Raw genomic sequence first — 24,717 nt, 5'->3', positions numbered from 1 at the left:
ACTCGCACACTCGCGAGCACACAAACAAAAGGCAGGGCTGCCACAAAGAGGCTAGCCAGGCAGAAATGAGAGGTGATGTCACACATCTGCCCCCCCCCCCCCCGGCCCCCACAATCTTTCTGGTAAAGGGCAGGGCAGATTCGCAGAATCTTGAAAACCAACTGTGGCTTCAGGACACTTGTCAGGTGTCAAATATCAACCTGGGCAAATACATTGAGGACAAGATGGTGGCCTCATTTTTCCAACTGCGAAAGGTCTGCTATTACTTTCTGTCAGATCCAATGGTTGTGTCTGCCCTGTCCGGAAACAGGCCTAATGGGCTTTGAAATGGTTATGTATCCCTGTTTGTTGTTACCGTCGGCTGGTACTTGACCAGAGGCAGTTTGTGGTGCCTCATTTTCATTGAACGTGATGTGTTGGCTACCATGCGACCGACAGAATAATATTTGTTTAGGGAAAAATCCAGATATTTTCGTCCATCTCCCAAGATGTTAACAAGTTTTCAGCACAATTTTAGTTGCTGGCAATGTTTTTCTCAGCAGGCGAGGTCACAATGTATGGCTAAGAGGGTTTTCTATCTGTGTTTCATAGAGAAATAGTGTCTGAGAAAGAAGGAATGAGAGTGCATTTGTTGGCACATACAGTAAATACGATTATTTTAACCCGTAGTATCGGAAATCCCATCTTTCAGTGTCACAAATTGGTCATCAGTCCATATCAATTTGTTAGAAAAATCATATAAAAAGCCTCACAATCATAAAATTTAGACTTTTTCTTCAGTATGAATAATATTCCAGTTGATTTACATTAACAGTTGTTAACAGAACCACTAGTAGCTAATGCAACAAGACTTCCCTGGTTGCAAACAAATGTAGCTGGATAAAACAGGAGTCAGGTGAAGTCCACAGCTAACTCACTGACTTCCATGGCAACATTAAACCTTCTGTTTGCATCACCCAAAGCATGATGGGAATTGTTGAGCCAAAACCCAAAACATATTTATCCTAAATGGGGAAAAAAAGAAGAGTCACAAAACCCATGAAGATGTATCTTTTTTTTCTATTTTACTGACACTAGCCTCTTTCAACCCACACATAGATATTTCTTCTTTGTGTTGTAAATGTGAGGACATGAAGGAAAAAAAAAAATCCAAACAATTTTATAAACAAGAAAAAAACATTAACTATAGGTCAACTTGCTAGATTATTGCTAGATTATTCCAGAGCTTTGAACCACATCAGTCTTCTAACATATTCTCAAAATAACTGTAAATATGGCATGACTAACTAAAACCTGTCGGGACTATACCTCAAGCCTGTAAATAAACAAACCAAAAAACTGGGGAAAAGCAGCCTAGGGTTTAAAAGCTGAAATAAATCACTGATGTGCCTTTCATGATTATGTCAAAGGAATCATATGAAACTGAAAGTAAAACCACATCTCACATTTCCCTCTATTGTATTGCTCTTTCTAGGCAACCCAGGAAGAACCCTAGCTCTATCTCCCAAGACTCATGGGATAAGGCGTACCCACCTGGAGAGGGCTTTCAGACGGCCAAGGACAACCCCAGGTACTCCAGCTATCAGGGCTCCAGGAACGGCTACCCGGGCGGCGGTGGTGTCAATGCTAGAGTCCTTCTGGAGGCCCAGGAGCTCCTGAGGCAGGAGCAAAGGCGCCGAGAGCAGGAAGCCAAAGGGAAATTGATGCAGGAGAGCACCGGTAACAGCAGCTACGAGGGGTACTCCACAGCTCACCTGAAGGACCCGGCCTCCCCCAAGGGTCCGTACCGCCAAGATGTGCCACCTTCACCTTCGCAGTTAGCAAGGCTTAATAGATTGGGGTCAGAGAAAGGAAGACTTTTTTATTCTTGAGGAGTATCATTGGACTGATTGAAAAAGAGCTTGACAGAGAACTTTTGGCTCGGGAGCTAAGGGGGGATGACTTTGAAGAACCCACAATAGTGGACGCTACAAATCTGGACAAAGGACAACCTAGAGGTCTTATAGCTTAGCGATGATCTTAGAGGTAAACAGCTGTGAAGTGTACTCAGTATGTGGGTGTTTATGTTCAGTCCCTAGCTATGCCGATGACCTATACCAGTAGTCACTCAGTCACTCGCCCTACTACAGACTGGAGACGCTCAGTGCCTTCTCTGCATTCACAAACACGACGCTTGGTCACAGTCGTCCAGGACTCTCGATTCCTCGGGAATCGGCACCGTCACGTACTGACAATCAAATGGGCAGACAGGCAAGCGAGGGGTCGTTCTCTTCAGCCCACGGGGAGGCGAACGTCTCTGTGTGGGTTTGGGTGTGGGCACTTGACAAGGTACATGTTTCACCATCATGTGTTTCCCGGCTTCACAGAGTGTCCTGCGGATGACTCTTCCCACCGGTCACAAATCACCCTTCCTCCACTTCACTAAAGTTAACATTCAGCCCCTACCAACGCTGCCAGTTCTTCTCTGCCTTCTGTTTTTTCTGCTTCCAGTGCTTTCTCCTCAGCAATCGGGCTCTCTCACATGAGTACTCCCAGGGGAGCAGAGAAAAACAAGGCAAAGTGTATGAAATAGGCAGGGAACAGTGTGTGTCTTATTAATAAAAAAAAAAAAAAAAGCCTCCCTCATAAATGATTCATATCGTGTGTTATCTCCGTGAGGGAGACCCAAGCAGACAGGGTACACAGCTCTGATCCTCTGCCTGGCCCCCGTGCACTGCTCGGGGCTTGACTCACTGGCCTGCCTGCCTGCCTGTCTGGAGAACTGGCTCCCATCCTCCTCTCCTTTCTCGTCGCCTCTCTGTTCATTACGCTCCTTTCTTCCACCTTTCTGCCCCCCACCACCACCACCTTCCTCTCATCTCACCCCTCCCCTTCCCCTTACTCTTCCTCCTGCTACCCAGTCCCACCACCCTTCTCCTCCTCCTCGTCCTCCTCGTCTCCCGAGTCAGGCTCCGCACTGAATTTTTCATCACAAGCCACCTGCTGCCTGCCGGAGCCAAAGAACGCTGCCACCAGAGGCAGTGACAGAGGGCCTGGCTTCTGACACAAAGAGAGGAATAAAAGCATAAAAAGAGCCAGAATAAAGATGGGTAGAGAGACAATGACCCCTCCCAGTGTGAGATTAGCTGGAGCTTTTCTCCTGTTTTTAACAAAAGGCAAAATTGTCCTCAGGAGTTAATTGCTTTCGATTACTGTAATCTCTATTTTTTTACCTTTTTAAGCATTTAGCCGACACTCTTCTCCAGAGTGGTTTGAAAAGAGGGAGCGGGTAGGGGTGTGCTATCTTGCTTTAAAAAAACACAGCAGTCAATGGATGAACCGAGTGCTGCTGGCTTTTAATGGGTAGGCTGAACGAAATTACAATCAAGAATCATTTTTGGCTTATCTCTAGGGGTAAATGCAGAAGGTTTTGATTTTCTCTGCCCAGGTTTTTGGGATATCCATCTCTTGAGTTTTCTGATGCCATCCTAATACAGTGGAGGTGACTGGAGTTTTCGTTTGCTGGGCCCCAAGCACTGAAAAGCCACATACAAAAACATCTTCAAATGTTTCTTTCGATTGATTTTTTTTTTTTTTTTCAAAAGACATAGTTTGTATGAAAACTGCTGACGGCGTGCTAGCGCCATTCGCAATCACGGTCACTGACCCATTTAGCAGGCTGGTTAGCTAAGTCGCTAACAAGACAATGTATTCGCAGTTTATTCAAACCTGTCTTATAACCGTGCCTCTTTTGTGGAGAAGTTTATACTCCAATAGAGGAGGGTTGTAGAAAAGCAGGTGGTGCAGTGCAACTAATAAGCTTACCTCAGCTTAACATACCTCAGTTGTATTAGGGTGGAGACAGAGATCTCAAAACCTGAATAAATTAAACCAAAACTATCTTGCATGACTAGATGTCGCTGGTGGTAAAATGATTTTTTTTGTAATCTGGGTAAAGCGGCCCTTAAACCCAGTGACATTCTGATTATGAATCATGCAAGTCCAGTGGCCTGTGTCATTATAACCTGAGAGTATTCTCATTTCCAATTCCAGTCAAACTCTACAGCTGCTGATTGGCAATTTTTTTTTTTTTTACCCAGAGAGAGGGAACTAATCAGTAAAACCAGCTGCTGTAGTTGTAGGTCAGAAAGAAGACCTTGGGCGTTGATCACACATGTTTTAAAAAAAAAAAAAAAAAAAAATCACTGCCACGGTCCATCAGCCCACCTCTGTAACAATGGGTGGCGACCGATCCTCTTGGTCTGAACATACCCTACCATCAACAAACGTTAAAAAAAAAGGGTATTCGTTCATTTGTTCATGTGTTGTGCAAGTGAACAAATGAGACAGAGCCGAGGTTCAACTTTAAACAAAAGGGAAATACAAAAAAATGAATAAATCAAGCTGGGGAAGACAAACAGGCGGTGCGGAAATAGCCTTCACTCCTACACACACTCCATATGCAGAGTAAAGCTGCATGACATACATTATCTCCTGTTGGAGAAGACCCTCGCTGGGAATGATACAGGCTTAGGAGGGGTGATAAATGATGAATGACAACGTAAGAAGATGAAGGAAAAAAAAAAAAAAAGGATTTTTCAAAGGCATTATTTCAGTGTAGAAACCTGTATTGCAACCTGAGGAAAGTTCACAAAACCACTCTGCTTTTGAGCTGATTAAAAATTCCCTTCTGCATAATGTATGTACATGGGCGTAACAACACAAACACACCGAGGCCCCTCACCAGTGTGTGTGTTTTTACATCCATGGCACAATGGGCTGGGGAAGACCGCTAACAAGTAAGATACACACCGTGAAGAAGAGGGTAAAAAAAACAAAAAAACCCCTCCACTCTGACTGGTTTTCAGTTAAAAGTGTTTGGTTGAGCGGCCGGCACTTCCTGCTGTGAACACTAGTGCATCTCGAAATGCAGACCAGCACATTTAGAAGGATGTATTTGACCCTTGCTCCAAGTGTCGTGGATTTAGCTGCTCAGCTGTCCGGTCATGGGGTCTGATAGCGACAAGTGCCTGAGATATTATCGTAATATTTTACACACAGAGGGACACGACGACATTTGTTTGTCAGTGGCACTACAGTACACAAGCTGCAGCGTGTTTTTTTTAACATTTATCATATAAAACTGTGTCATTTTTGGGGTACTCCTTCCTGAACCTTTTTTATTTTATTCACGAGAGCCGACACTTACGAGCAGTTATCAGTGTATTTGTATCCTGTTTGACATTGCCTTCAACCATGCTGTACCACGATGTGTTTTAAAGTATAAAAAAAAAAAAACGGAAGCTGATGGAAGCTGATGTGCAATTGTTTTGTTTTTTTTCCAGAAAACTTTTACATGATATATTAAGAACTGTATACAGCCACTTTTCCTGTACATATCAAATTTAGAATAAAACGGAAGGCTGTTCCATCCTGTTTACAACCGGCCTGTGCCTGTCCTACCTTTTTTTTTTTTTTTTTTTCCCCCTCGGCCCCGGCTTTGAACCGCGATCAGACGAGCCTTCAATTAAGCAGGAGATTTCTGCTGTCAGATGTCAGATCTGTCAGGTCTGCTGCCTGATGTTTGTCTCCTGAGACTGACCGAGGGTTTGACGGATACCAAAGACAGAACGTACGATGCAAAACGCCACTAATTCCCGTGGGCGAAATGTCGCATTAGCTGATGTACAATCATGACTGAAACCACGATTTGGCTTCTGTACAACAACGCCATCTCCATGTGTAACCAATCCGTTGAATGCACTGATGTAATCTGTCTAAAGACCATTGTCTTTCTTGTTATTAAGTCCAACCTCACTCCCTTTGTCCCTCACAGGGGACCTGTTGAGTGGCTCCCTGCTACTGTTTTTGTTCTGAGGGTCAAAGGTGACATCCTAACCAAAAACCATTAAGCGCTACTTAAGCCAGCTATGTGTTAGGACAAACTGAGATGTGAGAACAGGGGAAAAAGAGGTGGAAGCGGAGAAATGCCTTCGCCTCATCCTGTGCTTTTATCCTTCATGGCAGTCCGTTGTTTTTATTGACTTCATGGTGTGAGATTCAGAGGGACTCGTGTCCATGCCACAGTCGGATTCAGACCAGAGCAAGGACTTGTTTTGCGCTTTGAAATTTTGAGTCATCGAAGGTTGACAACCTTCAGAGCGTTTCCTTCAGGGCTCACCAAGGAAACCCACGTGCAGACACACTCAGCTTTGCAATAGTGAGGACATTTGGCACCCACAAGTGTGGACGCATAAGAACACAGGATGCTGTTTCTGCCGTCTCGGTCCTCTCCACTTTGGTATTGAAATACGGCTGAAATATGGAACATGCTCGGCGCATCTTGGGTTTACTGCAGTCCTGTAAGACCAGTCAAGACATGTGAATGTGAAGAACAAACAGGTGCATCCAGGCTCGATCTCTTAGGACGTGAGTCTTTGTCTTCTCTTTAGTTCAAGGAGAGGTGGGCTTTTCATTAGAGACTGTGAAGGTAAAGCGGGAGCTCCTGGATATACAGTAACCCCGTGGGAATCAGAAGTAAACACCAGGCACAGAGTTGAGCGTCTCCCCGTTATTTCAAAATGATTCCTTTCCGGGAATATCACTCTTTCACAACGAAAACCACAATTACTTGCCAGGAATGAAGTTAGATTTTAAACATGGAACTGCAGATAATTGATCATCAAATGTTATTTACTCTCCTTTAGATGTTATCTCTTCATATTTCTTCGTTTATGTGGTAGTTGTTTTTTGGCTAAACATCAATTTTTGGAACTCAAAGCTCCACGTGTCGCACATTGCTCTGCACTCTGATTTATTTTTGCATAACCAGTTCAATGACAATCTTTAGATTTGCGTCCAAATGCCGTGAATTTAGTTCGGCTCGGTCTCTTGCAATTGTGAGACAATGGCCTCTCTACTGATACAACTGGTATGCACAGTGTGAAGATTTATTTAATCATTCCTGTTGCATGTTATCAATGACCAGATTTTTGTTTTCTTGTTCAGTTTAATGGTCCGTGAAACAATCAGTGCATTAGATGTTTTTGGCGCAATGTCCGGAATGTGCATGGAGAAGTTCCAATAATTAAGGAACTGTTTCTCTTGGCTGTACGCAACACAGCCACAGTCTTGTACTGTTTCTCCGTTAAGAGTTTCCCCCAGAGTAGCTCATATTCCAGTGTTGCTGAAAGGTTCACTGATTCTCCCTTTTTTGGAAAGACAACTCTGAACTCTTCCCAACAGAAACCATCTAACAGGTGAGCCTTTTTGTGGAACTTTTGCCTCGTTCAGGTCTCTGCCAGAAGCCGTCCCAGAGATCCCAAAACATCCGTGAAAGACGGAAATGGCAGCTCTCCAGTGCAAGAATGAAGCTGAGCTAAATCATAATCTTTATGAACGGTAAACATCAGGCTAATGTGTTTTGGCATTAAAGCTTTCATCCCAGCATCATACTTGCGACACTTGGCCAGGTTTTTTCTAAAGCCTGTGGACAATTATAAATAGTCTACATGAGTGTGGGCGCTGCTGTGCATTTAAAACACAATTAACCACAAGTGCAACTACAGAAGCCGGCACGTATGCGGTCCAAAGTGGAGCAATTAAACAGCAACAACTTATAATATAAATTGAAAAAGTGAATTTGCATTTAAATGATGCATTAATAATTAGAGTAAAAAGGTAGCTGGTTAATTATTTTACTCTCATTCTGTTTTCAAATGATAAAATAACTGAATTACAAAATGTACTAGCAAAAGTAATTTTAGAAATGCTGCCTACCAAATTTCATTTCATAATTCATTTGTTTCCTGCTTTCTATAGTTTCCATTTCCTGCTTGCCTTAATTTAAAGATGTGCCACCTAAACATTAAATGAAGTCCAGCCCACAGAGCAGGAGCTCTGATTGGCCAGCTGTCATGTTGGCGGGGGTCTTAGAATTAAATTATCATTTTTGCTGAACCTTCTTCTAAGCTGAGTTTTTAATGCATTATTCAAATGCAAATGTAATTTGTGTTGTAGCTGTTCGAAAACTAACCTTTTTCTAATCTAATCAGTCCACTACCCCCCCCCTCCGCAACGATTTGGTGTCATTGGTGCAGAGGCATCTAGACAACACGCATAGCGACGGGCAACATCCTGCTCTTGAGGCCAGTAAACTTCCCCGGCTGTATCACTGCTCTTCTCCTTTAGCAGCACTGCAACACTTTAATGTGCTCCACATCACCCCCGGAGCAGTGTCACGCATCAGTTCAGCCACGGCTCCTTTTTCTGTCAAGGGAGAGCCACAACAAGAGGCTGCTAAACCTTTTATTTTACAGTCACCGCCGCCATCCGAGCAACGTGTCGCCATTAATGAAACCGCTTATTTAGTTTAATGTCACGCTCACCTCGCACAGGCGGAGGTTTAGCCGTTGAGCTCGCTGGGAGGTCGGATAAGCTCCTATTCAGAGGTGACACCTGTTTCTGCTCACTTTGCGTGTTTGTGTTTTTTTTTCCTCCAGCGTTCTTGTTGAGGAAGAGGAGCTCACACATGACACCATCCCTTTGGAATTTTGCGGGGGGGGGGGGCTGGAAAGGTTGCAAAAGCGGGGGAAGACATGGGACCGTAAATCAAGATGGGAGACAAAGGAAACTAACTGAGGAAGTTTTCCAGATATATCCTCCTTTCCAGTTGTCCGACATCTGGAAAGAGTTTTTAAAATTTTATTAGAATAGTATTAGGATGTTTTTGACCCTCTTAAAAACCACACAGATTCAACAATCTCACGTGTGCGTTTTGCTGACATGTAGCATAAATTTGTCCATAAGTCTTGACTTCGTAAATGTGCAGATTCAGGACCTCTGCAAGTCCTGTCATGTCAAGAAAAGCAACCGTTTGTAGTGACTTCTCTAAGAGAGTATAGTATTCTGTGAAGAATCAGAGGAACGTGTTATCGCAGTGAGACGAGATCCCGCTGTCATTTCACCCTGTATCAGTACGTCTCCAAGACGAAAAGCCGAACATTTATCGACTGTAGTACAAGCGAGTCGCATCTTAGTTCTCCTTATTATACTTTTGCTTCCTAGAACTTCCCTCGTCAGTTTCCTGGCACTGTTGAGTTAAGCTAGAAAAAAAAACTAAAGCTAGAAATTATTTGATGTTTTCTTTTCATTTCACAGCTGTTTTCCAACTCAAACATGAAACACAGCTCTTGTGGTGAATATTATGCAACAAAGATGTATATCTACAGAGAAAGGAGCTTGCATTTCCTTATTCCAATATTTATCTTCATCGGGGGAAGTGCAGTCTTTATGTTCTTTTGAGCGTTCTGGCTGGATCTGTCTGTCTTAGACTGGAGAAGACGCAGGGTGATGGTAGCATAAGGTGAGAGGGCAAAACAAAAGATGGACAGATTTCAAAGAGAAACAACACAAATAGCCTCAATATAATACAATTAGAAGACAGCAGTAAACTCTTCATGGTGGCCACATCCAAAATAATAAATATGACCCAGCACTGTGTTCAACAAAGAAAAAAATAAACGAGGCCCGAAAGAAACAGCACAATACTAATAAAGTCTGTGAATCAACAAACACGAACACGGACCTCCCCATCAAGCACGTAGCATCACCAGCAGAGCACGGGAAAAACAACTTCCAGGTGCCCCAGATCCTATGAGCATCGACTCCAACAGGATTCTGTCCAACTTCCCGACGCCAAATGCTCCATGAAATGACTCTAACACGACCTGCTCTCCTCTGCTTAGCCCCACTTAGCCATGAAACCCCCATCCTGGATTTCATGCCTCCCGTAGCTGGACACCGAGCTGTCTGATGCGGGCAGGTTTCCAAGCCGGCTTCCAACAGGATGAGCGGCTTGCCTCTGTGGTGTCCTGCGGGAACTCTGAAATGACAGGAACGAGACATGTACGTGAGTCACATGAACGTTAAGCTTTCAGTTGTAGGAGGTGGTTTTGCTTTTCACTGACACAAAACTACTTATAATTACAACCAATCAGCTCACATGAGGGTAGATCTCTGGTCTCTTTGGAGGAAGACAGCATTCCTGGATTGTTAGACACTTTTAAAGTTGTTATCAATAAGTACTCCATTTTTTTTTCTCCATTTGTGGTGGGATGAAGTCTTTGGGGTTTTTTTTTTTTCTTTTCTGCCAAAAACTAGCAAACTGGTTGTTTTCCATGGCAAATGTACAACAAAAGCTTCCATGAACTGACGAAAGGTTCAAAATTGTTTTTTGTCAATTATTAATGGAGAGTAGAAAAAGCAGCCCTGAAAGTCTCGCAGGTCATTACACGAGAAAACTCAGCTCATTAGGAACGTGTGCTGTACACAGATGAAAGCCTTGGGTGTCTAGCGGTTCTTAAATGCACCGTACTTTTACACATCTGGGTAACAGTGTTGCAGTTGAAGCTCAGTGGAATGAAAGACAGCGGAACTTCGCAGTCACAGCAACAGAATGAGGACGAGTGGTTTCTTTTACTTTTTAGTTGTGTGTTTAGGGGAAGTAGTCACCCTCCACCTGTTGTCCCAATCATTCATTTAAGGCACAGCCCCTGTTGAATACATGTCGAAAACTGTACTCTTGACACATATGTAGGTTTATTTTTGTGCCCCCCCCCTTAAAAATAAGTTAGAAGTGCGACATTGCTCCTGTTCCTACACGTGCAAGCGCCTTCAGTTTGCTTTTGTACACAACCCACTCTAACCAACCGATGTCAAACCCAGCACAGCTGGTGTTCTCATCCAATGAAGAAACTTTTTTACAGCCACCTTTCAAGCCCAAAGGGGGGGGGGGGGGGGGGGTTCAGATTTCGAATGGGCTATCAGCGCGGTTTCATATCTGTCAGGAAATGGAACTTTGTGATAAGTTTGTCAGTCCTACAGAAAAAAAAAAGAAAAAAAATCCAGATAATGATGATGTCGGTTCAGGCCTTGTGAAAATGCATGACATTGCAGCTTTTCCAATTACAGCACCTGAAAGCTGAGACACTACACCTGAATAGGGTAAAAAAAAATGTAACCAACAGATACCACCATGAAATTCCCCAGTTGATTACTCACATTAAAACAGATTATTTCAAGATTACTTTTTGTATACAGGTTTTTTTTCTGAAATTTTATGGTTAAATACTGCATTAAAAATCTGCATTTTGGATAAAGCCAGGTTCAAAATTGTTTCATTTTGTTGACATATTAGAGCCGAGGGTTTTTACACAGAGAATTTCGGAAATCTCTTCTTATCACTCCATAAATCAAAAAATACTGCCAGCCATTTAAAGAAAAATCAATTTTTGCCATGTTTTTAGGAATAAAATGTTATATAAATCAGGCTATGAATAATATATGAACAAACCCCTCAGTAAGAACATTCAGAATATAGATTGAAATAAAACTGGAAAGTTTCGGTGTATGTAAGTGCTACTCAAGTGGAGATTTCTGGCTCAGAGTATGAGGGAAAAAAACTCATTTTGACAGCCTTTAAAGATACGTCTTTTAATTGAGATCTACAGACACAAATAGACAAAGTCTAGTAAAATAAACAGCTAAATGTGTATTTTGGACGGTTTCTTTCCACAAGACATGTTACGGAAGCTTTGTATACTCAGTTTACCTCTAACTGATACCGGGACTTGGCCGTGGTTTAATGGTTGGTTGACAGCCCCATCTTTCACCGCTCAGGCGACTTCTTGGTCCACTGCGCTGTTGATTCTGGAGGTTATACAGAATGTGACCCGGTGCTGCTCTCTTGCCTTTACCTCCCCTGCCGCTTCCAGTCCGGTATTTTCACCGGCCAGTAAAGAGGCAGAGAGAATATGTTAAATAAAAAAGGAAACGACCTCAGGGTTAAGGCCGCAGTTTTATTAGACAGAGACAAGTATACAGCGTTTGGTGGAACCAGATGTTGTGTGATCATAGGGCAGAGATAGGTGAACGAAAGGGGAAGTACCGCCACCTGTGGAGGGAGGTGCCATCGGGTAGAGGTGCCAAAAGAAATGATCGTGTGAATATAGGGTATGGTTGTGTGAGTGTGTGTGTGTGTGTGTGTGTGTGAGTGTGTGAGAGAGAGAGAGAGAGAGAGGTTTACATCAAAGCGTTACAGTCGGATAAAGGATAAGGCCGGTGCTGTTATATTTTATCATTGCTAACAAATCCCATGAAAAGACCAAAACCGACAATGTGCTAGTTGGTATTTAGTTCGCAAATATGTTGTTTAATTTCGCAAAAAGGCTAAGACACCTGGGTACTGTAGTTTTTAAGCAAACATTCTTCAGGCAGGAGAAAATACATTGGTGCGTTTGTTGGGGACTATTTTCAGTCGTGGATTAATGCATGTTTGATGCTGAAGTGAGTATTTACGGAAGCGCCTGCACTGCAGATCCTCAGGTTAATAAGGGGAACACATGAGGAACAGTGTGGCTCATTAATGGATTTTTAATGGTTTTTGGACCACAACGGAGCTCTGTGGCACAGGGGGAAAAGATATGTCATCACCCTTGTTGGGGGAATCGATTCATCGTTGGTTTTGGTCTTGGGATTGGGTGACCAACAGAAAAATATGGAACATTTCCAACTTTATTCTTTAAGCTTTTCTAGTGTTAAGTCATACCAGTATATATGCTCTAGGGCATATTTATTCATTATACTGTAAAGTTAGATATGCATGTGTATATTGTGTTGTTGTCATTTCAGGCTAAATCCCCTTGTAGAGTTTGAGTCTTAACTACCAGGTCATCAGGTGCCCATGATAACATTTTTTTTTTTCCTTAGGAGAACAACAATTCCTTTTAAGTGTACACCATCGTTGACGTGGAAAAACACAGTTCCAACCAAAAAGACTTCTTTGTTTTAAGAATAGTCTCTATCTAGTTAAAGTTGATGTTTTGTATTTTCCTCTTTTGATTAGTTGAAACTTGTGATCCTAAGGGATTGGCTCTTTTACTGTTTGTGAACATACAGCGTGTGTATATACATTTACACACGTTTGAATGACCTAAACATAGCTTTCAGGAAAGATACCGTACAGGCTGACGATTTGTGGGAGTTTATTTTTTGATCAGAGAGAGAGAACATGCAAATGTTTCTTAAGAGAAATGACTGAGTATATTCAGACTTTTTTTAAGGGGTGTGTGTGTGTGTGTGTGTGTGTGTGTGTGTGTGTGCACACTGCGACTACTAAAGTATCTCTCTGAGTTCGCACTGATCCCATTATTTCCTCTCTTCCTCCCACCTGGTGATTTGAGATGCTGATAAAATACGACGACTGCTTGATGCCTCATCATTTCGTCCCCGTCTTTATTTCCGGGTGAGGAGCAGCCAGACCAGGGAACGTCTTTATCCTGCTTTAAGTGTAATGTCAGAAGCCGCAGTGCGACACTCACTGTCAGCGAGCCTCCTCTTAACAGGTTCACATTTCTTTTCAGAGCCAGTTCATCCGCTACAATAGACTTGTGGATCAACCCTAAGCCGAGCGTGATCAATTCTGAGCCATCGGACAAGCTGTCATCCTCTCCCTTTGTCCCATCAGTCATCTGACGCTAGTGGATGGTAATCGCCTCCTGCGTCTCACTGCGAGCCCACAGACGGTTCGTTGTGGTTAAAAAGCCACACTGAAACCCAATCGCAAGTTGGGCAACCAGTTGTGCTTCCTTTTTTTTGTGTTTGACAATGAAATGTGTGGATGTTGCGGAGGACGGAGAGGTAGTGAGTTCTGTGAGGGTGCCAGTAGGGATGAAGATTAATGACACCGCCAGGCCTGTGTCTCCTGTTTAATAATGCTTATTCATCATTGTCACTGCATGCTGACGGCCCTGCACTTTGCAAACACATACACAAAAATGAATGAAACACACACATAATTCCAGAAACACATAACTCAGAAGCGGAATGAGAGATTATTTTTTCCACTTCATATTCACACAAGTGCGCACGTTTGTGTGTGTGTGTGTCGGAGTAACCTATCATGTAAACTCCCCAGCTGTGTGTGCTCGTGAAAGTATTTCTTCTCATTGCAGTGATCTGGCTTTAGCAGATTTGCATACAATTGTGCAAAACAAGCTTATCACAGGGACTTGTGGAGCATGTGTAAACATCTTTTTATACGATTTGAAAGCACGGTGCTCCACCATATGCCTTGCAGAGGAGATGAAAGGAGGCTAGAGACGAAGAGAAACAACTGAATGAGGGAGACATAAGGGACCTCTGGCCTTCTACCGCTGTGCGAATGAAAGCCATTTTGTCTTCAGCGTTTCGCTCCCCTCCTTTCCCTTCTCACTGTATGTGTGTGTATTGCGCTCTCTCTCGCTCTCGGCTTCTATTCGTGCACGGGCCTTTCGCCTCCTAATGGAAAATAAAGACTGGAGAGAGGCCAAGATGGGGGCTCCAAATGAAAAACATGGAGTCTGTGACCTGAGGCCAAGGCCTGTCCATCGAGGCCCTAAAGCCAGAATGAGTCTGGCTCTTCTCTTCTAGGCTGCCACTGATGTCCACCTAATTTAGGATATACAGTGGATATAAAAAGTCTACACACCTGTGTTAAAATAGCAGGTTTTTGTGATCCAGAAAAGTGAAGCCAAGATAAATCTTTTCAGAACTTTTTCCACCTTTCGATGTGACATATAACCTAAAAAAATTCAATTGAAAAACAAACTGAAATCAAATAAAAAACTTACAATAACCTGGTTGCATAAGTGTGCACACCTTTAAAGTTGTTGAAGCACCTTTTGATTTTATTACGGCAAGTCTGCCAGCTTGGCACATCTTGACTTTGCAATATTTTCTTCCTTGCAAAAACGTTTCAGAGCCGTCAGATAGCGAGGGCATCTCCTGTGCACAGCTCTCTTCAGGCCACCTCACAGATTTTCAACTGGATTCAGGTCTGGGCTCTGGCTGGGCAAGTCCAAAACTTTAATCTTCTTTTGGTGAGGCCATTCCTTCGTTGATGTGGATGTATGCTCTGAGTTGCTGTCGTGCTGAAAGGTTAAATGTCCCTTCATCTTCAGCTTTCCAGCAGACGCCTGAAGGTTGTTTTGCGGCAATTCGACTGGTCCTTGGAGCTCTTCATAATTCACGCCACCTTGACTAAAGCCGCAGTTCCAGTTGAAGAAAAGCAGCCCCAAAGCGCGATGCTGCCAACACCATGTTTCACCGTGGGTATGGTGTTCTTTTGGTAACGTGCTGTGTTATTTTTGCGCCAAACGTATCTTTTGGAATAATGGACAAAAAGCTAATCCTTGGTCTCAGACCATAACACGTTTTTTCCATGTGGTTTTGGGAGAATGAATGTATTGTTTTGCTAAATTTAGGTGGGCTTGGATTTTTTTTTTTTTTTTTTTTGAGAAAAGGCTTCTGTCTTGCCACCATACCCAACAGCCCAGACATATGAAGAATATGGGAGATTGCAACCAGTTCCTGCCAGAAATTCCTGCAGCTCCTTTAATGTTGCTGTAGGCATCTTGGAAGCTTCCCTCACCAGTTTTCTCCTTGTCTTTTCATCAAATTTGCAGGGGTGTCCTGCTCGTGATAATGTCACTTTTGTGCCATATTTTCTCCACTTGATGATTGTCTTCACTGTGTTCACTGTGGTATATCTAGTGTATTGGAACTTCTTATGCGATCGATGCCATTCAACAATGAGAATCCGTTCATGCTTTGGAAGCTCGCTGGGGACTATGGCTTTTGCAGTAGGACGCAACTAAGATGATGTCAGGAAAATCCTACAGGAACAGCTGAACTATAACTGGCGGCAGGTGTAGACTAATTTGAATGTGATTGGTTGAAAAAGAATACAGCCACATCCCCAATTATAAGAGATTGTGCACACTGACGCAACCAGGTTATTGTAAGTTTTTTTATTTTTTTATTTGTTTCCCCCAAATGGTTTCAGTTAGTTTTTCACTTGAAAGGTTGCAGGTCACATTTAAGGTGGAAAAAACTCTGAAATGATTTATTTTGGTTTCATTTTTTTTACATCACAAAAACCTGCCATTTTAAAAGGGGTTTGTGGACTTTTTATATCAACTGTAGATGTTATAAAGGTGTTTGGGAAGGGGGTTGAAAAGTTTCATGGCTTTTTCAGGCTGAGGAAATATATATATATTTTTTTTTTATCCCATATGTAAGACAAATTTAGACCCACTTCAACATCGTACAGGAACTTTGCAGACACACCTTGCCTACTGATTTCTCCAGTTCTCCGTTGGGTTCGACAATCTCTCATTTTATCTCTTGGAAAAGTAGCTTTTATCGTTTTACCCACAGTTTTTTTTTCCACTGGTAAAAGACAGGAGCTGAATAAGATTACCACGGAGCCACTGAAATTTCAATCAATAATTGTGCTGCAGAGTTGGCAACCCGGTCAATTCCAGTTTGCAAGTCTGCAAACTGATCATAAATTGAGAGACGATACCAGAAAACCACCTTGGCTTTAAGGTATTATGTTTCTTTTTCAGTACTTTGCAGAAATAGGTCTTCTTTGGAGGCAGGGATGACAGAAAGCCTTAGCTGCATCTCTACACAGCACGTTTTTCTGATAAAGCCCCCCTGATTAAGGCAGCTTGTTATGCAGAAATCTTGACCTGATTGGATTACACTCACAATTTCTTCATATTTTCTCAACTATCCTCCTTTTATATCTCTGTCCATCCGGCCTCAAGTGTTTTAACGGACTGCCCTCCAAAAGTGGCTAGCTCGCCCACCAAACCATCATTGTCCAGATTTGGCCACTAGTCATGGCATTTAATGGCTGAGAGGGTTAGTCTGTGCTCAGCCCACACATCCAGCTTATCTCGGACTGCAGAGACCGAATGAAACAAAAGGCTAGATAAGGGATTTGGCGCTAGCAGGACTGCGGCTAACGATTCTCCCACTAGCATAAATGCTTTTCCAGATAGCTTTTTTCAGTCACATAAGGCCTCAGCTACAGCAGAGTTGTCCTTACGTAGCTCCACAGATGGAAATGGTCCCAAACACTGCAGTCCAGTTCGTAGCCTGAAGCAAAACTGTCAGGCTTAAGGCCTTTTGTCTCCCAATGGGGCTAGAAGTGGTCAAGCTTAAAATGTATGCATGACTGCAACAGTCTTGGTAAATATTCCTCTCTACTGTCAAAAATGAAGAAGAAAAAAAAAAAAAGGAGGCCACTGAGGTAGAGCTCTTTAAAAAATCTCGCACTCGTGCACTGCTTTGGTTTCTAGAATAGGTCTGTTATGTGACGGTATGTTATGACCTACCAAACATGGTAACTACAGCCAGCTGTCAGAAAAAGGTAGGGACAAAGAGCCAGATAAGACAAAACCCTCCTGCTGTGGATTTTCATCATGTTAATGACGTATATGTTGTGGGATGTTATGTCTAGATAAAATATATTGAGCAGTGATTGTAAATAAAGTCTATTTGGGCCTGTAACCAATCTGTGTTTGATCCCAGAGACACATTTTAGGGAGACACATATGGTGCTCTGTATTTTGTGAAGGGGTTAAGATTTTTTCTTTGTTCCCCACTCAGTATATTATCACACATGGCTAACATACCACACCCATCTCATGAAGACTCTGATAAGGTTAATATACTTTAATTTAAGGTTAAACTGCAAACATGCTGCCCCAATTTTGCCTATATGTAAATCATATAGATTTTTTCTGCATGGGGTGGTAATAGACTTTTTTTTTCAGCATTTAACCCCATGTTAACGAAGGACTGTAACAAATGGGTGTTCGGTTTTCTCCCCGCGACCCGCTGTCTGTGCCGTCGGCAGAAACAATTAGGCTTCCTGTGGTCAGACACGATAGTAAAATGGCTAATTACATTGTTGTCTTCTTCTCCTGCCAGCATTCAGCTCAGCCAACTGTTGGACAATGAAATTAACCATCCGGTTCACCAAAGCTGCCTTGAGGAAATTATTTTGTGGGAGTGCCGTAGTGCGTGTGTGTGTACGCGCGTGCGTGCGTGTGTGTGTGTGTGTGTGTGTGTATGTTTGTGTGTGTGTCTGTGTGTGTGTGTGTGTGCGTGCTGTGTTTGTTGGGACCAAAAGTCAGCTGTAAAGCTTCATGTTGGATATCTGAAAGTTCTTTTTTGACGGTAAAAAGAGAATTTTTCTCTCGTAAAATTTTGCTTCCTTCTTCCTTTGAGTTCCATTGGCCGTTCCAAGTCTCTTCTCTCCCACACTAAGTTTATGAGACACTCACATTTGCTAATAAGGGGAATTCCACACAGTGGACTGTGGGAAACAGACATCGAATGTGTTTTAAATACAGACTGTTCTATGGTCGTCTCTTTAAACTTTATTTTCTCATGTCCAGCCTAATAAACAAAGCTGCCAGTGTCTTGTATATAAGTCTTGTATATCCATCCATCCATCAATTTTCTGCCATTTATTCGGAGTCGGGTCAGGGTGGCAGCATGTTAAGCAAGGTAGTCCAGACATCCCTTTTCCCAGCAACGCCTTGCAGTTACTCCTGGAGGACTCTGAGGCGTTCCCAGGCCAGATGAGATATGTGGTCTACCCAGTGTGTTCTGGGTCTACCCCCCCCCCGCAATCTTATTCTTTTGGTCACTACCCAAAGATCATGACCATACATGAGGGTAGGAACGCAAATCGACTGGTAAATAGGAAGCTTTGCCGTCTGGCTCAGCCCCCTCTTCGCTGCAATGGTCCGGTACATTGCCCGCATTGCTGCAGGCGCTGCACCAATCCGCCTGTCAAACTCGCGCTCCATTTTACCCTCACTCGTGAACAACACCTCAAGATACTTACACTCCTCTACTTGAGGCAACAGCTCACTCCAAACCAGAAGCCATAGAACCATGGTCTCGGGCTCGGAGGTGCTGACCCTCATCCCAGCTGCTTGTCACGGTCTCATGAAGCCAACACAACCAGATGGTCAGATTGTCGCTCTGAATCAACCAGTACAAACTGTACAACTAACCACACGTCGCTTAAATCTTGAGACCAAACACAAGGGGAACCACTGAGAGATGACAGTTGTTTATATTGCATTCTCGATAAAGTTTGAGTGAAAGATGAGAATTTAGATCTGTAAGCTCCATATAACCAAAGGCTTGAAAAGTACAATATTTCAACAGATGGATTATATTCAGCATGTGAATTGCTTAGATCTGGACATGACTGAACGGAAAAACACAAGCAGTCAGGCGATCAGATTTTAAACTTATCCTCGGGTTAGCCAAACTTATTTGAAAGATTGAACTAAAATGAAAGCAATGAGTAAAATTATTTCCCAAACTGTCTACTGTAACATCCAGACCGAGTTTCTTTTTCAATTTTTACGGGTATTTTCCGAGGTTTTCTTGGCAAGGAGGGATTATCACTGTTTTTGCTGCACTCACATCCTTTTTTTTTTTTAACCTCCCGTAGAAAAAAAGTTTTCTAAATTATTTTTCAAATAAGTACTTTAATGAAGCTTTTCCAACTTCAGGTGAACCATCATCGCTGGTTCTGCGTCTGCAGCCTTGTTACACCTGTATGAACCATTGTTTAAAAAGCAGAGCAGAAATGACTCAAACCCTGGATATCAATGGATGAAGTAGGGATGCTGGGGTAGGGTACACTGATAACTGAATCAAATTCTGGAGAAAGTGTTAAAAAACAGACAAACAAAAAACAAAAACTTACTTCTAGACAAATCTCTGAAAATGAAAGTGGTTTGGATGATCTGGCTTAATGGGCACTTCCACTTACCTTCTTTGTCTCTTCTTGATAAGAGCATCTGCTGAATACCCTACATTGATCATTACTCTAATAAGGATCTTCCGTAGTGGTAAAGACCAATCTGATGGGGCTGTTTCATAGCCTGAAACTACATAGACTGTGACTCCATGTTTTCCTCTGACCTTTCTGGGATCTCTTTAATGACATGGAGCTCATACCCTGCTGCGTATGAATCTCCCTCAACAAGTGAATGTTTTGCGGTGCTTTGACATTTAACCTTTGCTCACATCTGCTGTGGTCCATTGCCTGCCAAATCTGCTGATATAATTGATTTTTGTGTCACGTGCAAGCTGGGTATGATAGCTGCTGGTCATTTAGACGTCCCTCTCAAAAAATCTCATTTTGCACTTTCCCCTGACATGTAAAGTGGCTCCTGAACTTTGTGGCTTTCTCTTCTTCTCTGTTCGGCCCAGAGTTTTTTGCAGTTGTGTTTGCTGTGTCAGCTGATAAAGGAAGCTGTACAAAACAAACTAGGTATGTTCAGTGTGCCGTAATTCACTGCATTCCTCTGTATTATACTGTAGGTTAAAAATGCACATTCTTCAATTCTTACATTCAGTGCTTATTAGCACTGTATATATGACTTGTATGAGGTGTTTTTTTGGCTTCTACTTTAGCAAACTGTAGAGAAAAAAATCAAAATGTTGGTCTGTTACATAGCAGTGGGTTGCAATTTCAAAGGTATGTTCATCATCTGACCGTTTTTGAGAGCCTGCCTGGAATGGTAGGATATTTGTTTGAGGCAAAACCAGCATTTAAATCTATTATTTATACAGGCTGCACCATCTACTGCCCTGACTTGCCATAGGCGTGGGTAGTGACAAGGTGAAGACGTGAAGATTTTGGATTTAAATGTTAGTTTTTCCCTAAGCAAACTTCATCATATCACAAATACCTTTGAAAAATACCTTTGGTAAAAAGTAGAAAAAAGTATGCTCTAACTTTTTCCCTCGGGTTTGCATTAGGAAATGCCAGGTGACCAGAACAGAGTAATGCAAGGAGTGTTCAGTTCTAAAATGGGGCAAGCTGTGAAACCATTTGAGTACTTCTTCATTTCTGTTGCGCAGTGACGCAAAAGAAAATTGAAAGCAAATAACATCTTAACCGAAACATTTAGATTTTTCTGTTGGGAATGATGCATTTCTATAAATGTTAACCCTGATGAGCCCAAATGACTAGACTGAAAGCAAGTAAATGAAATGTGCATTACTTTTAAGTATGGAGAAATGTCGTCTTTATTGTACTACGAGCATCGCGTCTTCTGTAGGAGCTCATGCTCACTTCTGCTCACATCCTCACAGCAATTTCCACTTTATCATGTTTAGAAATGAGGCTGTTTGACATGCATTAGATGGTTCTGTCCATTTAGACACTGTAGAAATAAAAGCCAGGGCCCATCTATCCACAAATGCTCTGGCTATGGATATATTATAGATAGATATTTCTGCCTCCGTTGCTATGAACCCAAGCAATTTTCTGATTCCCATCGTGCCAAAAGCCTGCAGCATGCAGAAGTGTGTTTTTTTTTTCTTCCTTTTAAAGAAAGTCTACTATAGTTTTCTTGCCACCAAGTTTCCATAGATATGTATATATATGGAGGTGTAAGATGGAAAATTCACACAAAGAGTATATGTGAGTATATGTCATATATGTGCTTGCATATATACTTGTAATGTTACGAGCCAAAACTCTAGAGGAAAGGTAAGCAACATAGGGCTGATGTAAGTGGGGAAAAATACATCAATTTATGGTTTAGGCCATGATCAGGTATTTCCGAATTGTAATAAACCTGACTCAGAACAAAAGTGGGAGAACAGAGGCTATCAAATAAAAAATAAGGAAATGTTTTTCGGCCATTATTTTTATCACTTGTGATAACATTGTACTTGGCAAAGTGCGTGCTGAAATCTGAGAACAAGTTTGCAACAGCGGATTCACTGGTCAGATAGGTTGTTATCCTGGTTGTGCAAAAATAATCCTTTATTGCACAAGTACTCTGAGTGCAGTAGCTCATGTTGCTCCAGTTGGCGGTTTGTAAACTGTGATGGGTATTTACAATGGACAGTATGGGTAATATGTTTGCTGCCTAATTTTTTTTTTTTTATTGCAAATTAGTTTGACTGACCTGGGGATTTGTATGGAGCCTGTTAAATGGTCTTACTGCTGGTGTTTCTTGACCCAGTAGTGCAGCACAAACATCTGGGCCCCGTACATACGCAGTCTGACTGGGCCTCCGTCCTCTTTTTAATACATCCATTGTCACCGGTACGAATAACTGATGAACCCCTATTCCATCCGGTCCTGCGCCTCTGTTGGATCCATGGTGGTGTGTACAAAGTTATCGTTGTTGATAGAAATAATGGCCCAAGATATAAACGTAAGACCCTGGGTTTTAATAAACCGTAGACTTCCTTTAAATGTGTGGCCCAACAAATCACTTCATGGAACTAATGACAAAACAAGACAAAAAATAATTGGGAGCTACAATGCAGAGTTGACCACAGTGTTGAGTTTACAGTACGTAAGCCAAATTAGAATGTCAGCTTTCGCAGTATCACTTAGCGAGGTACATCGAGTTCTCACATGGGTTTCTTAAATGCTGACACTGATCCTGTTGTTAACAGACAGCAACCACCACGAGGCACAGAGGTGGACTGCTCAATTTTGCATCGAAGTCCTCACATCTAAACAACAAAGCAGGTTGTCAGTGCCTTCTCAAATGACCCATGTGATAGTTACAGAAACAACGGATAGGAGCACTTCCTGATCCGCCACCTCCGTGGTTTAGGTTTGAGACTGTTCTCCTCCGAAAAATGACCTTATAGCTCGTCTGTGCGAGGAACTTATCCCACCCCTTACAGGAGTCATGTTTTATCGGTAGGCGACCCTCTTATCAGCTGTAGTAACTATGACAGGATCAAAGAAGGAAGTCGGGTGACATGGTGTAAAGATCATCAAAGCCTGCGTTAGGAGGAGGTTGGAGTGGATGAATGGTTCAACAAAACAGTGGACTTTGGCATGAGAAACCGCTGTTTTTTTTTTGTCCTGTTTCCAAGCAATAGTCAACATTGTTTCTTTTATCCATGACTGTTCCACAACCTTAACTGTGTGTTTATTATTGTAACCATGATTACGAATGTTTGGTATGCTGCTGCCATGCGGACGCTACTTCAGGAGATGCTTTTATGGGCCATATCAGAGGATAGGGACGAATGACCTATATGGTCATTTAGGTTGGAGGACTTGTTATAAGTTTGGTTAAAACTAGTGGTTTAAGATTATAAAAAGATTGTGGTCAGGGTTTAAGAAACCAAACAGGATGTAAACCTGGATTTGAAGCGTCCAAGACTTTGTAGGCCGGCAACATTGGTTGTCCCTTTTTTTTTTTTTTGGTATATTTGTTCCGTGTTTTTTATATCAACCTCATGACAAAACTGGGACACTGGATTGGTCGGCCGAGCAGGTGATGCTAGGAGGCTATTTCACTGAATGGACCAATCAGAAATCAGCTTCTGTAAAGCCCAGCCATGCAGTTGGAGCAGTACAGTTCTAGTTACGTATGGAAGTTTAACTGATAGAATTTGACTGATAGATCGTTTTTGAAAATAATTTGAAATAATGCCACTGGCAAAGGCCATAACATGCAATTTACATTTTTTGGGATTTAGCCACTTGACAGACTATAACATTTTAAGTATTCATAACTACAGTGTAAATATAGATTGGAGTTTTATACATTTATCCCAGTGCTAGCCCCTCGAGATTGTAGATGGCCCCTGTAGATCCATCACCTCAAAGTTCCTTATCTTCCTGCCCCAGTGTTCAGCCTTCTCTTCTTTCTATTAAATGCTTCAATGGGAGTTACCAGCCACTCAATCACTTCCTTCCCCTTTGATCAAAGCTGATGGGGGATGGAAAGTCTCATCGCGCTGGGACTCCTGGGTGAAGAGGTTGGACCCCTGGGAGTCAGCTGCACGCTCACACAGATATTACATCGTGTCCATCTAGGAGGGGGCACAGACTCATCCTTGGCCATATGTGCCAGTGTCCTGCAGGACGACTTTGATCTTGACTACCTACAGCCCTGCTGCTTCCTCAGGGTCTGATCCAAGGGAGGGCCATAATTTCTCTCAGATTAAAGCTGCTAAACCCCCTCTGCCAGGGGCCAAAGATGCTACTGGCTAACCCCTCACCTTTGACCTGTCCCGTAAGGGCCGAACAGAAAAAAATAAAACCCCTGTTTACAGTAGTTGCGGGGAGACAAGCAGCAGTATGGCTTTGAAGCAAACGGTGATATGAAAGTATCAAATCAGCGTGAGACCTGTTTCTGTTTGTATCCCTCTTTCCGTCCTTCTCGAGCCACTTCTTGCTGTTAAGGGGATGTTGCCGGGCAACAGCTAAAGGAAAATAGGATTCGGCATGGCAAGGTCAAGACTGAATGCCTCTCACATCTCTCTCTTTCTCTCACTCTCTCACTCTCACACACACACATACGAGCACACACACACACACACACACACACACACACACAGACACACACAGGTCTGGCAGTGAACTTTGAGCTAGATGCCGCAAATCCCCTGAAATCCTCCTTGACTTTTTATTTTCATCTGATTCTGGGCGGCCCCGACTCTTTGCCCTGCCTTTATCCTTCTCAGACATTGCCTTCCTCGAGCCACTTGTAATAAAGCCGGGGGGGGGGGGGGTGGGGGGGGGGATGAGCGGAGGTAGCCTTTCCTAATGTGCCAAGAGACCGTCTTGGTTTTCCGCTGCAGTGGTGGGGAGGGATTACGGCCCCGGTGACGACCTTGAATGGATAAGGGTCACAGGGATGATAAATCCATTTTTTTTGGGCATTATCCAGTGAAGCTGCGACTGTTGTGATTGTAAAAACCAAAAATAACTTATAGGATTCATTGAGAAGAAGTCTGAGGAGTCTCATATTTGAAAGTCTTAAACAGGTTACCAGTCAATCATCATCTGTATTAAGTTGTTGTTCAAGAGTGTGAGTGATG

The 24,717-nt window shown here is 42.7% G+C and overlaps 1 protein-coding gene across 10 annotated transcripts in view; it reads left to right on the top strand.

The window, feature by feature from the left end:
- LOC120798511 (partitioning defective 3 homolog) overlaps positions 1–5,395 on the top strand; it is a 233,714-nt gene extending 228,319 nt beyond the window's left edge. For all 10 annotated transcript variants that reach the window (XM_040142808.1, XM_040142802.1, XM_040142801.1 and 7 more), the window contains one exon: positions 1,475–5,395. In XM_040142808.1, the coding sequence (XP_039998742.1) occupies positions 1,475–1,871 (397 nt within the window). In that variant the 3' untranslated portion in view covers positions 1,872–5,395. The remainder of the gene's footprint in view (positions 1–1,474) is intronic.
- The last annotated feature ends 19,322 nt before the right edge of the window (positions 5,396–24,717 follow it).

Source organism: Xiphias gladius, chromosome 14, assembly GCF_016859285.1.
Source record: "Xiphias gladius isolate SHS-SW01 ecotype Sanya breed wild chromosome 14, ASM1685928v1, whole genome shotgun sequence".
In the NCBI taxonomy this organism is placed as follows: domain Eukaryota; kingdom Metazoa; phylum Chordata; class Actinopteri; order Istiophoriformes; family Xiphiidae; genus Xiphias; species Xiphias gladius.
Note: the sequence above shows the minus strand (reverse complement) of the source record. Positions and strands in the feature narration are given on the sequence as shown.